Consider the following 18,343-nt stretch of genomic DNA (forward strand, 5'->3'; position numbering starts at 1 on the left):
AGTCCATTTGTTATTTGTTTACAAATGGTTGATTTGTACGGGCTTCGCACCTAAGGCTTAGCCATATGGCTTAACTGTACTAATTTCTATTAATCACGATTTTTGGAAAAAAAATAACTTAGGATTGGATTATTAAAGATAAATGACGTATTAGGTTTTCAAAAAGCAATAAAATTGCTCGCTGCTTAAGATTTTAGAACCTTCGGGAACTAGGCTAAACTTTGAGTCTGAAGACCTGTTTCAATTCACAACATTTTTTCTTCCTATTTTTTTCATAATCCGATCATTTGTTCAGAACTAAACAAATGTTCATTACTTTCATCTCTCAGCTTTTAGAGTAAAATTCGAAGGAAAACGTAAAATTTGAATTTAAATTAGGAAAAAAAATTGAAGAGTGTTTTTTTCTTAAAAGTAAATTACTTTTATTTTAAGAGATAATTAAATTGTGTTACGGTGAAAATCATGGAATCCAAAATTAAGAATGCGATAATTTCGAAAAACAAAATTTAGAATGCCAGAGCCTGAAAAGCCAAAATTTGGGAAATTATTAGCTTCGCTTGCTGGATAAACATTAAATTTTCCATGTTTTGAGAAATTATTAGTTTCTCTTTATGACAAAAGGAAATTTTCTGTAAATAACAAAGGGAAATTATTGGCTGTTTGAGATTTTGGTTTTTCGAACTTTTGGTTTTTGGGATTTTGGCTTTCGGGATTTTGGGGTTTCGGAATTTTTGCTTTCAGGATTTTCGCTGCTGTCGATTCAGAAATCGTTGTATCGCTGTTTAAATGCAGTATCAGTGCTGCTCGAATTAACTGTAAATGCATGTCTATACGAGAGTATTTCGAAATTCATCTTAAGTGTGCTATAAATCGGTGTAACCGGTAAATATCCTCTTTAATAATTTAGCTTTGTGATAAAATTTTCTCAAAATTTGTAACACGGCTAGAGTCTAAATGGTAAGAGATATCAACTTCCGATCTTCGACATCCCCCCCCCATAAGTTAACATTATAACAAGTCTGTTAAAACAGACTTTTTCACCTATCCCTCTCCATCCCCATCAAAACCATGTTTTTTGGTTTTCTGAGATCAAAGTATAATAACTTTGGAGGGTCTATTTTTCATGCGATTTGCTTAAAGATATTGAAGTTTGCAACCTGACTGCGTCGGACTTAATCGGTCATGAGCCGGTTTTGAAAAAAATTTTTTTTGATCGAATTCTAAAGCTTGTGACATGGCTAGAGGCTAAACGATAAGAGATACCGACCTTCGATCTTCAACGCCCCCTCTCCCATAAGTTAACATATTATATTTATATTTAAAATATTTTTGCGTACTTAGTCCTTATTTCTAATAAACAAAGTGAAGCACTCGTTGAGGTGGGGAATCCACGTATAATAAAAGCGAATGCGAAATATTAAAATGTAGTTATAATGGAATTGTACCGCACTTGTACCGAATAATTGATAATAAATGCATTTGGTTGCATCAATGTCCTTAACTGTGTTTCGACTAAAATAGAAGGTCAGGAAGTTTTTCTATTTTATTTCAAAACGATTATTAAATGTGTTGAGAAGTGATGATTGTGAATTTAGAGTGAAATTTAATCTGTGAAAGTGTTTTAAACATTTTTTATCTTCTTGTTTATTTATTTTTTACTCATTCATATCATTGTACAGAATTACTTTAGTCTGAAAATGTGAAAATAAAAATAAAATTATGCGGAATTGACATTATTAATATCTTTTCAAATTAAATTATTATTGGATTTTAATTAAATTTGTCTTATTTGTGAAATAAAATTGTAATACAATACTGGACCTGTATGTGTATGATTGTAGATATGTATTTGAATAAGATATTCATTACCCACTAGGAGTTTGATGTAGTGATTGTATCTATTGAAATAGTCCATTGTTATTATTGTTGTAATTATAGTCCAATTATCTAATTAGTGGTGATAGAAGCCAGAACTGAAAGGCATGAAATCGGACCTATATATTGGAGAAAAACATTTCCAAAGGTTTCCATTAATCGATTTTTCCGAATGGTGGGCTATTAAGTGAGTTAAAGGCACAATAAACTGAAATGCCCATCTGGTTTTAAAGTGCTTCAGAGTCAATTAATCAAATTCAGTGGTTCATAGTGGAAAACTTGAAGTAAATGGAAAGAATATCAGAAAATTCTCTATGAGGTTCTTTTCAGGAAAACGAATATTTGCTCTTGAGTATTTTTTTGTGTGCCACAATTTTTCATACATTCATCGTTGTCAAATTTTATGTTGCACAAAAAGGTTTTCCAGAGAGAAATTCATTTGTAAAATACTTGTTGCATTTTAAGCAATACTTCTCACAAAACTGACAAATATTCTTCTTGTGGCTCAACCATTTACTTTGGGTTTTACAGAATGGTTTGAGGGTTGAAGTACAACGAAAATTTTGCTGACTCAATTTACGGTGTCTATTCTGAATAATCTGATTCTGCATGAAATTCTTTCCATGTGTTGATAAACGATGGCTTGCGCTTTGCTGTGCAAGCATTACGATAAACCAACCACTTTTCGCTAATTTAATTTTATTATAAGATTTGTACTTTTCTTAAGAAAATTATACCTATTAATTAAGAAGTTTTCCACTATCTTTTGACAAATTAGGAATAATGTGTCTAACTACTTCTGACCATATTTCTCCTTGGCTTTTTCTGTAAAAGTGCAAAATTTTTCCTTTTTATGCCACTTAACCGCTTTGTCTACACCCCTGTAACCACTATCTCGCCATAGTTTTTTTTATATACGTCAGAGCTCGAATATTGTAATTTCTAAAAAAAAAAATCTTATAGAACATCATTTCCTGTTCTAAGGTAGACCAATCCTAAAAGTTAATTTGAAAGCTGATACGTTGGGAAGCAAACATCCATTCCCTATTGACCGAAATTACACAGGAATTATAGTATACTATTCCAAAGAAAAAAACGAACATTTTTTTTTAGAATTTTACTGTTCTTAAGTATTTTTACATAATCGATCTTTCTCTGATTAGTTTTTGTTACGATTATTTTACGGTTTTAGAACACGGCAAGGACTCAGACAGTAGAGACAGGAACCAACACAAAGAAAAGTCGAGAGTACAAAAGCACTTAAGAAAAGCAAAGTGATGAAAAATGTCTGGGGAAAGATTTAACCTTTTTTGTATTTTGGCACTTTACTGTTCTCAAGTGATTCTGCATAACTGACTTTTCTTTTCTATGAATTGATGTCTGTCACGATGGTTTCAGCGGTAAGTCACGATGGATGGCGATGGTTTTAGAACACAGCGAAGACTGGGGAAAACAGTCGAGACAGGGATCAACGAAAAGATGAGTCGATAATACAGAAACGCTTGAGAACAGTGAAGTGCTAAAAAAACATACAGTAGACTTTCGTTCAATCGGCTCTTTTTCAATTAGGCAAAAAATTTTATTGACAATTTTCACGTTTAATTATGAAGCTAATTTGCTCAAATTCGTTGTAGTTCTTCCTATTTTATCGTGATTCTTTATAATTCAGCGCTTTTTGTAGAATTTACACAGGCTTTGACGCCTAAATCTATCGATAAACCGGATGACATTTTGCCCCAAATGCCCAATTGAGAGAGAGTCTACTGTATTCATTTTTCATTGGATTAGTACCATTATGATGCTATTCCGATGAAAATTTAAATGTGGAAAACTTTCTCTTGAGCATGTATTTTTTTGTACAAGACTGCTCTCACGTATATCTGCGTTATCGACTTTTGCCTGTATTGGTTGCTATCATGACTGTTTTCTCCAGTTCTCGTCCTTGAACCAAGACAATTCGATTATGTAAAAGCACATTACAACAGTTATGTGCTAAAAAAAATTTCAAGAGAAAAATTTCTCCTTTTCATTCCTCATTGGAAAAATGCATCATTAATAATAATTTTTGTAAAAATAGCTGTTGTTAATTAAATGATCCATTTAGCTTATATCCTCCCTCTTAACAGTTACCCACTACAGATTATTTCAGGTTAAGGTTGGTCTCGTTGGGTTAAAAGAAAGGGATGAAATAAATTCTATTCTATTAGAGTTATTTAAAAAAATCGGAAAATCATTCATTGGCAAATAGTGTATAATCCTCTGTATACACTGAATCTCTGATATAACTGACAGTGTTCTAAAGACTATTTAGCCAATTCCAAGCTTCCATTCACGGAACATTTGCTAATGATGCGACGTCGTGTCGTCTGTCACAATTTAGAAAGATATCTTTTTTTTATCTTGAATAATTTATGCTATTCAAGCATAAAAGAATACCCAGAATTAATTTTCTTGCCTTGAAGAAAGAAAGCAAACGATTTAGTGCCATGGAATATGAGTGTTCCAAATAACAATCAATATTTTGCAAATTGAGTTAATTAGACCAACCATTTAGGCATGTGCCTTATCTAAAATACTTTCTGCTCTAAAAATACTACCATATCTTTTTTTCTTCTTCTAGGCTAAAAGCGAAAAACTTCTTTTTCCCCATAATCCAAAACATTTCCGCCGTGGGCTTTTCACAATTCACTAGTGAGGCATCAGTGAAAAAGATAAATTGTCAGTCTTTCAGAAATCTTCTGACAAAAATCACATGTGACATGTGAAGCATTTTTATGTCGATTCTTCTAGCAAGAGAGTGTATCTTTGGGGAAAAAATAAGAAGGGAATCAATATGACTAAATTGTCAATCACACGAACTCAAGATAGACAAAAATAAGAAAAATTTCGTCCTAGAAATATTTGATGTAAAACCAAGAAAAAAACATAAGAAAATAAAATGAATATTTTATTCAATGCAATTTCCTCTAAATTCTTTTCTTTTTAGATCGAAAGCTCTTTGTGGGGATGCTTAGTAAAAAATTCAATGAGCAGGATGTAAGGCAACTTTTCTCTGGCCATGGAACCATTGAAGAGTGCACTGTACTAAGGGACCAAAACGGACAAAGTAAAGGTTGTGCTTTTGTGACATTTGCTACCAAGCAAGCAGCAATAAGTGCTATTAAGGTAATAGTCAGTAGATTAAGTTTAATTCGCTCAATTTATCAAATAATTTTAAAGTTCTAAAGTATATTCTCTTTGATCGGTAAAATGTAATTTTCAATTACTCATGCTCCCAGTGGGTGTGTCTTATTTTTTTGTGGGAGGAGTTTATTTAACAGCAGATTATCTATTATTCTGATTCAAATAAAACAAAAAAAAATTAGATGATTTCATTGGACTTCCCTTAGGGACTTCATCAGAGCAAAACCATGGAAGGGTGTTCAGCACCTCTTGTGGTAAAGTTTGCCGACACACAGAAGGACAAAGAGCAGAAAAGACTACAGCAATTGCAGACAAATCTCTGGAGTGTACCAGGTACAAATGGCCTCTCCATGCCTCTCACACAATCTGCCACCACGATAGCGTCACCTGTTCTGCCCAATCCTCCGCAACAGCAGAGCCCATTCTTGGCTGCTGATGCTATTCCTCCCTCGCAAACACTTCAACTGTTTCAGCAACTCCAAGGCCTCCAAACAGTTAATATTCAGCAACAATTGCTTCAAGGTACTTTCATTTGTATTTGCAAATTACCTGTACAAATTGTTTGCACTATATTTGAGAGAATGATTTCCTTCACTGAAGTATGGAAAGATGTAAAAAACGAACATATACATTGTTATATTTCACCTGCATTCAATTTTATGTTATCTCGATCGCAATTAGTTCTAAGTTTTATCAACTGTTTAGCGTTAGATGCAGCAACCGTGGAAAATTGAGAAAAAGTTCCCCTTGTTTAAATTACTAGTGTCAATTCTTTTATAGAAAAAAAAACTATATACTTGTGCTTAAATATTGAGAAGTTGCAAAATGTCTTAACACATTGTGAAATGTAGGTTAATAAATTAATATATTTTGCATCATTTAGTGTAAAAAGAACACTGAAGGATCTATTTGTGTGTAATGTAAATGTGTTATGTCACTAGATGTTATTTTTACAATTTTTCAAAACATTTGCAGTAGCATTAAATTTCATTTACGGAAAAATTATGTAGAGGAGAACGGGAATATATTGAACAGGTATTTCAGTTTCATTTATTAATACAAATTGTATAAAAATAATTCGATTTGACCGACCGTAGTGAGAATTTATAAAAGTATTTTGTCGAGATTTCGATTCAGCTACTTTGTCGTAGGTTCTACAAATCGATGGCAGCCAAAATCCCGAAAGCCAAAATCCCGAATGTTCAAAGTCGTGAAAGGGATAAAATTATATGGAGGAAAATATTCAAAATAATTTCCCAAGACACAGAAGATTTCCCCTTGCCTCCAGCAAGCGTGGGTGCAATCGTGGGAGTAGTTATGACACTTTTAAAAATTCGGGATTTTGGCCTATTCGGGATTTTGGCTTTCGGGATTTTGGCTTTCGGGATTTTGGAATTCGAGATTTTGGCTTTCGGGATTTTGGCTTTTGGGATTTTGGCTTTCGGGATTTTGACCGGGACTTCTACAAATACAAAGCCCCGATACAAATCAGTAAATTTTTGCCTTAGTTGTGGGCTTTATTTTCAAATATGTAAAGGTAAACCGTTGAAATCGTTTTAAGGAATAAAATTCGAAGAATTTAGAAGTACAGCTGATACCCATTGCTTAAACTTGGTTTATTCCGGTGTTCGCAGATAATTTGTTCATACAATAATGACTTTAAAAATCATTTCTATAGTAACGTTTTTTCAAGGTTAAAGTTTAATCAGCTCCTGAAAACGTTCATTTAACAGGTTTTATAATTCCAGATAAAACATTTGCTGTGTCAATTGATTTTGAATTAATACGATTTTGGAAAATAAAGTTAAACAAACAATAAATAGGCAAATCTATGTTGTAATTTATTCAAAGGTATAGTCCGGTAGTCGTCGTCGGGTGAAAGAAAATTCACCCAGAATAAAATTATTTTCTTCCCAGATCTTCAAGTTCACTGGGAAGAAAATAATTTTTATTTTGGGCTGAATCTTCTCGCACCCGACTCAAATAGCCTTGGATATAAAAAACCAAAAAAAAACATGGTTTTGAAGGGGTGGAGGGAGATAGGGGAAAAAGGAAGAAAGATCATCAATGATAATGACCACTTATGGGGGAGGGGGGCATCATCGGACACCGGAAGTCGATATCTCTTACCGTTTGACCTCTAGCTCGGGAAGAAACTTTAGGTCAACATAAAAAAGAAAATTCCAAAAAAAACTATTCAAAACTGGGTACTTAACCGATTTGTTACCGATGAAGACTGATGCAGCCGTGTTCAAAATTTCAATACCTATCCAAAAAATCTGAATTTCACCAAATTCATTAAAAATAAGTCCTCCAAAGTACCTTTGATCTTTTTAATTCAAAATGGCGAATTTTCCGTACTACCTCTAGAACATTTCCGAAAATCATTGAAAAATCTTGGGCCAATTTAGAGAAAAACCAAAAAAGAACATGTTTTTTAGGGGATGAAAGGGAATGGGGAGAGAAAAGAAACGTCTGGAGATATTGTTTTTTTTTTATTGGGGGTCATCGAAGATCGGAAGTTGATATTCTTAACCGTTTAAGCTCCAGGATAGTTACAAATTGAAAAAAATCTATTATATAACTGCTTTCTCTTTGAGTTCGATCAGTAAAATTATGTGAAAAATTTAATTCACGAAGAACTCTATCTCGTGAACTCGAACACTCCGCAAAGCTGGGAGGCTTTGAGACCAATTTTACATTAAATTTAATTATTTATTTATTTGTTGAAATACTGTACAATACAGCTCCGCTCTCCTCTACACAATAATGTTGCTAAAATTGTCTAAAGCATTGAAAAACTCTAACAAAGGTTTAGCATCTCCTACCACGGATCCGACTTCAGCTCCTTCAGCCGCTGGCCTCTTGGCACCAATATCCATGCAAAACGTCGTTACCCTGGCTGCAATGGGTCATCCAGTGCCTCAGTCCACATCCCCCCAGCCACCCACTTTAACAGCAATAACGCCGATATCGGCCGCCACGGCAATCGCGGGAAAACCACTTTGTGAGTAGTCCATCGAGCATATGCTCATCACTTACATTAAACTCTACCAATCAGTAGTTGAAGCCCCCTCTCTAGTCAGGTAGTCCAAGTGCTCGTAGTATCAAGTCAATCAGAGCTCTTGAAGAGGAAATGTGTGTATGTGTATTGTGCGATTGATCTGTGTACATTGCATGTACATACAATTACTCACCCAGTGATAATCACTGTTGAGTAAATAACTCTCATGGTTTATGTACTTTAAAAGCATGTGCTAAGTGATGGATGAAAAACCGAAATTCACAGTATATGATTCTGTAATATATATTACCGTAGAAGTGCCAATGTATGTCAGTATGTATCGAAAATGATATTTTGTGAGAATGGATATTGTCATCAGTATTAGTCGTTATGCTGAATGTTTCATATTTTATTGACATCATTATCCCATTAGAAGATATTCTAGTTGATGTATTGCATGTCAATTTAATATATTTCTAATTTATCTCTCTGTACAAAGGGACGGCAAACACTGATAGCCTACCAGTAGCATATACAGCAGCAACAGGTCTTCCGGGATTGGGTGCAGCATCTGCTGCAGCATTTCCTGCTCAGCTGGGTCCTGCAGCAATTTCTTCCGTAGCTGGGAAGCAAATTGAAGGTTTTGCAAATTCTTTCTCCTATTTTTTATCAATTCTAAACATTTTTATTTTCATCTACGGCAGGTCCTGAGGGTTGCAACCTATTCATTTATCATTTACCGCAGGAATTCACCGATACGGATTTAGCATCGACATTTTTGCCTTTTGGCAATGTTGTATCATCAAAAGTTTTTATAGATAAGCAGACAAATTTATCAAAGTGCTTTGGTTTTGTTTCATATGATAATCCTAATTCAGCTCAAGCGGCCATACAAACGATGCATGGCTTCCAAATCGGCTCTAAGCGACTCAAAGTCCAATTGAAAAGAACCAAAGAATCCACGAAGCCATATTGAAAAAGCACCTTTTATCATATTTTTGCACAAAATATCTCAGTTATTAATGTTAAATATTGATAAAAATCAATCAGAAATCTTTATTAATTAAATTTATAAAATTTGTTGCTAAAGCATTATCCACATGTAACTAAATATTTAATCCTACAAAATATTAGGTGAGATTCTTCACAATCTCAGCTACCATGATCCTTTTATTATTTGCTAAAATGTGTTTCGCCACTTTAATTAAGCCTTATTTTAGGCCCAGCCGCCTATCAAACAAAACAATGCTTAAGTCGATCAATAACCCCTGACCCGATGAGGTATAAGGGGCCAAAGTTCCGAGTTTGCTCACGTTAAGAATCTCACCTACAATAAGCTGATCTGGGCTTATTACTAGCTTTTAGTACTTTTACGTTCTTTATATGTCTGGAGCTTTGAAAGCACTAAATACCCAAAGCTCTAGCCCATTAAAGAACGCAGTGCGGCTAAAAATTAAATATTTATTTACATCTGCATAATGTTTAATTCTTTATAAATTACAACGTGAGAAAAATAGAATACAGTGCCAGTAAATCGAGTATATTAAAAATGTTAAAAGCAAATTAAGGCTTTAGGCACCTAAAGGATAGTCTTTGTAGAATTTCCATATTGTGTAGTGACCAAAAATGAATAGAAGTCAAGAAAATCTATGTACTTAAGTAGGAAACAGGTATCTTCCAATTTTAAGAGTAATAAAAAATACTATGTACTTAAATATTATTACTAGAAAACTAGAAAGTTAACATAGGTCTTGAAAATTTTGCAATTACATTTTAAAATGATGCAAAACGTTTTATTTCTAATGTAATTTTTGTAGAACAATTTTGGTTAAAACGACTTTGGCATAAATTGATGATGCGTAACCTAAAAAATCTCAGACTTTCAATGGAAGTAATTTTGAATTGTCAGAATAAGCTCCGCCCTAAAATCATTTGAAGGCACACATCATTTAGAAATTCCGACTAGATACTGTGGTTTTCTAAAATTTAATTTTGCAATTTGAAAAGTAAAATTAAGCCAGGGACGTGGCCTAATTGTGTCAGACCATCTTCAGACCAGAGGTTTAGCCTAGTTCCCGAGGGTTTAAAAAAATTAAATAGATTAGATTAGATTACAGTGGGGGCGGATCCTCGCGGAACCGCTGCACCCAGGCCTCCTTTTGGGCCTATTATGCATCCCCATTTTAATTTTTAATTTAACACAAAATTTAAATAACAAACAGTTTTGTTGATTTTTTAAAATCAAATCTTGTGTGATAAGGAATGACAGAATTCAAGCCATTTGGCTAAGCCTCAGGTCTAAAGCCCGAATAATACTTAACTTCCCTAACTGGTTGTTGGTCAAGGTTTTTGGGAAAATTTTGATTTAGGATTAAATATTGAAAACAAATGATCAATGAGACTTTCAAAAACAAGAAAAAGTGATTGCTATTTAGGATTTTCAAACTTTCGGGAACTGGACTAAATCTTAAGTCTGAAGATTACTTAAGACCGTCTTCAGGCCACCGTTTCCGAGTGTCTCTAAACCTTTCAAAATTTTTCAAAAAATCCTGACTGATAACAAATTAGATAATTTGAGCCATATGGCTTAAGCCTATGTCTGAAACCCATATATAACGTATAAGTTCATTGGACTTTACCTTCATACGATTTTATATAAGAACCTTGCCCTGAAAAATGCATAACTATTCAATTAAAATTTTCATTTTATTTTCTTACCACAACTGAAAATATTTTGCATAAAGTTCAAATTATTCTTAAAGAAAAGATTTGTAACGCTGTTTTCTAAAAGTTTATCAAAAGGATGTTTCATAAAAATCAAATCATCAAAAAAAAACATCCTTTTGACATATCTTCAACAAAAAACGTGAAGCCCTTTTCTTTTAGGATACATTCCTGCTAAAAAACGGGATTTAGGAGTAACGAAATTATCAAGGAGCCAGACAATATCTTTAACTTACAAAATAATTAAATATTGTAATCACCAAAGAAGAATTTAAATTATGGAAAATAAATTGATATAGTGGATTTTAATTGTTTTTATTAATTTATTGATTGAATTTCTATTTGATAAAAAATATTACAAACTATAGTTTGAAAAGAAAGTCTTTTTGATTCAGTTGCATGAATAAAATTTAAATAAAAGATGTCAGCTTAGAGTAAAATTAATAAATAAATTAATATCAATCATAGTAAAAATATAAAGTAAATTTCATAAATATGATTTGTTTAAAACAAAAAAATAAGAGAGATAGTATTTAACAAGCCTTCTAACTCTTTAACATTCTTCGCAATGATAGTCTTTGGTTGAATGATTAACATTAAATTTGTGCTAATGAAGTCTTTTAGCACTACTTGATGGGATTATATTCCGAATAGTGGTACTTTCTTTGATGACTTCGTGTATCAACATTGTCAACTGTGAAGACTTCGACATCCGTATCAGAGGCAGCAACTCCTTGATCAGCTAGCATTTCATTAATAGCTATATCATCTGAGAGATCAATTGGTTCAGCCTCAACAAATTCCTTCTCAATTTCATTTCTATTGAACTTTGAGAAATAATTTGGATAATCTTGAGAATCGAAATCCATCCATGATTGAATTTGGTGTGATTTATGGGATGTGGACAATTGTGCAGATGGGGATGACGGTGCTAATTGCGATACTAGTTCATGTGATCCAAAATTCTCGTAATGTGCTCTTTGGGGAATCTGAGGATTCACTAGATCGTGCATTTCATTGTTCTGTGTGAAGAAAAGAAATATAAATAAGAAATCTACTTGAAAATGGAAATGAAGGAAAATATTTGTTTTGTTTTTCACATCTTGCTAATTTGCAACACAGAACAACATTTCTTTTGCAATCATGCGGTTATTATTTTAAAGAATATGAATGAATTTTGTTTTAATTTAGTTTTAATTAGACCAAAATTAGTATGAAAATTTGAAGTTGTGAAAATTGTGAAATAATCAAGATTGAGATATCTAATATTATCAATAATGAAGAGAATCCTTTTTTTTTCAAACACAATTTGCTGAAAAACGTCCAAAACAAGGGGTGATTGGGGTGATACATAGGGAGAATATGTTGGTAATTGCAATAGAAATCATTAATAAATCCAGAGAATCTCAATAATATTTCAAAATTTTTCGCGAATCCCAATACCGCTCAAAAGTTTTCGCGAATCCCAATAGTGGCTTAAAAATATTCGCGAATACAAATAGCGCTTTAAAAGTATTAGAGAATCCAAGTGAGTTAGTGTTAGCGAAACATAGTTCTTTTAAAGTTTTCGCGAATCCCAAAAATTCTTTATATAAAAATGTTCGCTAACCCCTTTAATACTTTAAAGGTATTCGTGAATCCCAATAATTTTTCAAAAGTAATCAATTTCCATAACGCTTCAAGAGTACTTTTGGATCCCAAGAATGCTTTGAAAATATTCGCTAATCCCAAGAATATTTTAAAAGTCTTCGCAAATACCAATTCAAGAACATTTGCGAACCCCAAAATTACTTAATAGTATTTATAAATCTACATAGTGCCTCAAAACTATTCGCGAATACCATGAATTCTCTAATTAACAGTATTCACACATGCCAATAATTTATTAAAAATATTCGCGAATCCCAAAAGTGTTTCAAAAACAAAAAATTGTGTATCATTCATTTAAAAAATTTCATTTCTTCAATTTAATTCGGAATTAAAGAATGTCAAAAATACTTTAAAAGTATTCGCGAATCCCAAAAATTTTTTAGATCAAAATACTCGCTAATCTCAATAGTTCTTTAGAATTATTTTTAAAGATATTCGTGAATCCCAATGGTTTTTCAAAATCACTCGCGCATACCAAAAACTCTTTAAATAAAAAAAATGTTAATCTCTAAAATACTTTAAAAGAATTTGCGAATCCCAATAGTTCTTCAAAAGCACTCGTGAATCCCAAGAATGCTTTAAAAGTATTCACGAATCCCAAATTGCGCAATAAAGTACTTGCAAATTCCAAAAAATAGGTACTTTAAAAGTATTGTTTAATCCCAATAGATTTTCAAAATTCGTGAATCCCAAAAATATATTAAATGTATTGTCGAATCCCAATAGTTCTTGAAAAGTATTCGTGAATCTAAATAAGTTCTTCAAATCGCGAATCCCAACAGTTGATCAAAAGTATTTAAGAATACCAAGGATCTCAAGAATACATCAAGTCTTCGCAAATTAAGAGAATCCGAATTCACACTATCTGAAATGTAAAAACATGTTCATATAATAAAATAATGTCCTGTGTTGCTCACAAAAGCTGATAATTGTTATTAAGATATCAAGTACAATGTAAACATGCAAAAAATATGTACAACATGTAATTATCTTACAAAACAAAACCTCGAAGCGCCCTCAAGAACAATCAAATCAAATCAGGAAATCAAAGAACATAGCATTTTTTCTGATAAACATAAAATATTTTATTTTGTAGAAAACATTCTTCTGTAAGTCATCCATTAATTGTTATATAAGTATTTGCCACATGGAATATTAAGTCAATATTCATATTAACAGTGTCACAGATTTATAAGGATCTTTTCATTTTATTAATTTCATGCAGTAAAATTATTTTTAAAATAAAAGATCAGCACCTCCAAGATATTGTAATGGACATCAATAGATAAGTTGCAGCAAGGCAATAACAATTTATAGGTTTAGAAGGAAATTTTTTCAACGGGTCAGAGGTTCATTGGTTGGCTTTACCTCATCGTATCCTCCTGCAACTTCATTCGCCGTGGCATCTACTTCGGAAGATTCAGGATCCTTTTCGATCTCGGTATCCCTTTTTGTGGTAGACTCTGCCTTAGGATTAATTGTAACCTCACCTTCAGTTCCTTCCTCGTCAAGAGGCTTGACATCAACGGTCCTGTGCTTGAAGATTGATGTACCAAAATCGGTTTTCTTCACATAAGTTGTCTCATTTGTAATCACTTTGTGACCATCAATGATCTAGAAGATAGTAATGCAAACAATTAAGTCATCATACTTAAAATATCTTTTTTTTTTAAATTATTTCCACTGCCGTTTCGAATTTATCAATCAATTTATGTACCTGAACAGTAGAAGTGGTATTGCCCTTGGAAGGATCCAATTCCTCAACGTCAACACCATCGAAGGATGGTGTATTTGCCCAAGAATTCGCAATATGCTCCCTCATTCGCCTGAGTGTTTCTGCAAAGATTTACAATTTCATGTCAATAAAATCATAGTGTTGCCGGGTAATTTCTACATTCCAGTATGCATGCCCAATATGTAAATGTACACTTGAATAGAATACTGCTGAAACGGATATTCTGTCTTTACATAAAAGATAGTCATACAGATTGTATATTATATATTCAACTGATGCATGAAAAAATGTGAGAGCCGTGCATCGAAATAATTGAATTTGATTTGAGGCATTATTAACTGATACCGGATGCATTTTTCTATGTAATCATTTTAACCAATAAAATAAAATGATCTTTTCACCTTAAAGGATAAAATGCATTTAGGGTTAGAACACATTGACCGGGAAAGTTATAGAGAAACTGATTAATCACCTTCAAAGTCGCTGAAGAAGTTGCCAAAGTCAAAACTGAATGGACGACGGAAAATGGTGAAGAATCCACCAGGAATTTCACCTTCAACTACCCCATCGAAATTATCAAAATCGGGATCTTGTTCGCCTCGGGATGCTGGATCTTGTTTCTCAAGAGGAACAACAACCACTTCAGCATCATCATCTGGATCGTAACGAGCTGTAAAGAAAGTGTATCTTTTTAATTACTGAATAATTTTAAAAGCCTTCAATAGGTAGATAATTGCTTTAGATTAATCTATGTGATTAAAAAGGGTGGTAATATGTGGAATTCATGATTGACTCAAGTAACGACAACGAAAAATTCCTATATAAATCAGCCCTTGTCTGAAGAGTTGAATTTAGGAAATAGTAATAAAAATGTTTCTCAAAAGCAATTGCTTTGGGCTTTTTTTAAAATTTAATTTGCATTTAAAGATATACTCCAGGCTATATAATACCCTATATTTATTTAAATATTTTAAAGTCAACCGTCGTGTCATTTGAATTTAAGGAACTTGGCTGTATAATATAAAATTTACGAATTTGAATATTCTTCAAAAGCAGGAATGATTTTTATAAAATCTGTTTTACTAAAGGGGGAAGCCTGAATTAGAGCATCAAAATTGGTCTGTATTTTCTTTGTTGGTAAAATCAGAAGATAAACTTACTAAGAATATACCATTAAAAAATCAGAATCCAATTATAAATATTTCCGGAGATACAGAAACGAAAGAAAAAGCGCCGAGCAGGTTGCAAGCATTCGGGCGCACATTTGCAAATTTTAATACGAAAAAGAATAATGGCCTCTACACATTGGGAGCAATTTTTGTCAAAAAATGCTTTTTTGAAGGAAATTCCCTGCAGCGTTGTAGGGGGAAACGTCAAATTTCTGTCAAAAACGCAATTTTTGACGAAAATTGCTCCCAATGTGTAGACACCTTAAGACGCTAAAGGTGTCTACACATTGGGAGAAATTTTTGTCAAAAATTGCGTTTTTGACAAAAATTTGACGTTTCCCCCTACAACGCTGCAGGGAATTTCCTTCAAAAAAGCAATTTTTGACAAAAATGCTCCCAATGTGTAGAGGCCATAAGACGCCGGTGGGCGCAAATTATCGCTTTCTGACTTTATGATTGTACGTGTATATTTAAGGTCTACTTCAAGAGCCTATGTTCAAAAGCAGTTGTTTTTAATAAATTAAAATAAAAAAAATTTATGGACCGAATGAAATAAACAAAATATTCTTCTCTTCAGTATCAAATTCTCTCTTAGTTGAACCTAAATGGTACTTGAAAAACTATTTTTTTTTTAAAATATTTTTTACAGCGTCTTAAAGCCAATATTTCATCACAAAGTACGCACTTATAAAAAAAACCATAGAAAAAAGTTCCTATTCCCCAATTTTCTCAAGTTTTTTTGGAAATACATTTTAAAAATTGGAAATCTGTTTAGAATTATTTCTCGTACAAGACCTACGAGCTGTAAATTTTTTGTCACTTAGAGAGTACTGGGACAATGCGCTTCAGAAAACTACTCTCTAGTCCAAAATTTTGTTCGAAAAAAATAATTCAAGAACTTCAAATATATTCCGAAAATTTTGTGAAGCTTGGTCTTTTCCCTATCTTAAAATAAAAACAAAGAAAACTGTTAAGGTTTGGTCTTCTAATTCAGGCCGTCCCCTTAAGTTCATGATGATTCAAGTCACTTACGAAATTAATAATAATAAAATTCATTTCGTCAGACAATTTCTGTTTTGCGTTAAGAAAAAGGGTTGAGTGTTTTAAATAAATTTAAACGCTTTTGTCATTTTGTGGTGAAAATTAGTCACCGGCTAGTCAAAATCATATACGTTACATGTGAAGCCGTAAAACTTTTTAAGAGGACAAAAAGAAGTGAAATAGCCAATTAAGCATTCCCGTGTTCAATGGATGCGATAAAAAAAGCTTTGAATACTTTGACGTTGATATTAATTTTTTGGATTTATTTTGTTTCGTGGAAATTTTATTACTTTCGTAGTCATATAGAGGCCTACAAAAAATTGCATCACTTCTTTTTGTTTGTGTTTGAGATGATGTTTGTGCCTGCATTTGGCTTAAGCAACGTAAACAAGTCCATTATTCTGCTGTGGGAATTATATATATTCTACTCTGGCTTTTTGCGTTTCCCTCCTATGTAAACTTGTCACACCCACCACCTATTCATATTCATTTTCAGTATCGGATTAAGTTCAGGAGTGAGAGGAGCACTTAAAACTCAATGTTGTATGGTAGTGTGACATAGAACGTGCAGAATCGCGAAAGGAGGATGATTAATCCATTCTACGGCAATTGAATTTAATCGGCATCACGAATAAATTGCTAACATTCAGAATCACCTTCATATGAGGCACCATGGTTAAAAGAGTCATTCAAATCAGAAATTGTGTGTATGAGTTAACTTATGAATAGTCACTATACTAATTTTACCTGGTAGAGCAGATACACATAGTATCGTCACAGATACGATTAAAAATATTGATGTAATCAACTTCATGTTGGATTCACTTCAACTTCAATTTATGTTGATTTATGCAGAGAAAAAATTAACCTGTATATCCGAGAGATTGTTCAGATCACCAAATACGATTCTTATCAGAAAATCGATATATTCCACTTAATTGTTTATTGTTTTTTTTTTGCAAATTTTTTCCGCGTAAATTTCTTATTTCAAAAATAGCGATGTAGAGTCCACAAAAAAACAGTATCACTCAATGCCAGACTGTTTAAATTTAGTAATTTTGAGCCATAAAAGTAAATTTCTGTGGAAGCACTGTTCGTTGTGACTATCTTCTTTGAACTGAACTGAAAGTGATCAGCATCGCTTCAATATATAAGCCTTCGTTTCGTGAGAGAAGCGACTATTCGCGGTGTTGGAAAATACCTAGAAAATACTTCACGCGCCACTAGAAACTTCTAACATTCTCCATCAGACGTTTCACTCATAATTTTTTCCACTATTTTTTTTGTACTAATATAGAAGAAAAACCAAACAATTACTGAAGAAATGTTTTAACTGTCATAATATCTCAAGTAAATATACTTACATTAACCATTAGTCATTGCTGCTATTGCTCTCATGACTACGTCACTGCTTCCACTTACCTTGAATTTATTCTTTTGTAGATGTTTCAACTCTGAACTATATACATTACATACATTATTGATATAACCAGCTCAGCATTGCAACAATTTAATCAGGAACATTAAAAATGAAATATTTTGTATAAATGTGTCGTACTAAGCGTAGATTTTTCTCAAGACCGTAGATATGGGTGACTTTTCGCCCCTGCTTTTTGTAAGCTTTTCTTTCATTCTAGAGCTTAAAGATGGTCTTCATCGATTTGATCTACTATTCGATCAGCAAAGATAGCCCGTAGCTTTGACAAGGCATATATGTAAGGATTGCGCCCCTTGGCGCATCCGATGTGAGTTCATTTCCTTAATTCATTTTAATCGCCCTTAAATACCAGAATTAAAGAAAAGCTTACGGAAAGCAGAGGTGCAAAGCTACCCTTATCCACGGTAGTAAAAGAAAAATTAAATATGTTATATTAAAATTCGGAGAAATTATTTTTATAAATTTTCTTATTTGATTTTTTTTTTATATCTACCCCAAATCGTTATCTCTTTTATCGAGAGTTT

General features: G+C 32.7%; 2 protein-coding genes across 12 annotated transcripts in view; one reads left to right on the top strand and one right to left on the bottom strand.

Annotated features, from left to right (window-relative positions):
- LOC129806312 (CUGBP Elav-like family member 2) overlaps nucleotides 1-11,095 on the top strand; it is a 28,024-nt gene extending 16,929 nt beyond the window's left edge. For 6 of the 11 annotated variants that reach the window (XM_055854790.1, XM_055854791.1, XM_055854792.1 and 3 more), the window contains exons 3-7: nucleotides 4,862-5,040; nucleotides 5,265-5,580; nucleotides 7,871-8,065; nucleotides 8,562-8,702; nucleotides 8,767-11,095. In XM_055854790.1, the coding sequence (XP_055710765.1) occupies nucleotides 4,862-5,040; nucleotides 5,265-5,580; nucleotides 7,871-8,065; nucleotides 8,562-8,702; nucleotides 8,767-9,038 (1,103 nt within the window). In that variant the 3' untranslated portion in view covers nucleotides 9,039-11,095. Of the gene's footprint in view, nucleotides 1-1,911; nucleotides 2,063-4,861; nucleotides 5,041-5,264; nucleotides 5,581-7,870; nucleotides 8,066-8,561; nucleotides 8,703-8,766 lie in introns of those variants that run through there. The other 5 variants (XM_055854797.1, XM_055854798.1, XM_055854799.1 and 2 more) reach the window with 2 other exon arrangements.
- On the bottom strand, nucleotides 11,090-17,716 carry LOC129806314 (icarapin-like). Its single transcript, XM_055854802.1, has 5 exons — nucleotides 17,129-17,716; nucleotides 14,644-14,841; nucleotides 14,154-14,272; nucleotides 13,805-14,050; nucleotides 11,090-11,808 (listed from the first exon to the last, which is right to left on the bottom strand). Exons 1-5 carry the CDS (start codon nucleotides 17,193-17,195, stop codon nucleotides 11,413-11,415), a joined length of 1,026 nt encoding a protein of 341 aa, XP_055710777.1. The 5' UTR covers nucleotides 17,196-17,716; the 3' UTR covers nucleotides 11,090-11,412.
- Nucleotides 17,717-18,343: the final 627 nt, after the last annotated feature.

This window comes from Phlebotomus papatasi, chromosome 3, assembly GCF_024763615.1.
Source record: "Phlebotomus papatasi isolate M1 chromosome 3, Ppap_2.1, whole genome shotgun sequence".
Lineage (NCBI taxonomy): Eukaryota > Metazoa > Arthropoda > Insecta > Diptera > Psychodidae > Phlebotomus > Phlebotomus papatasi.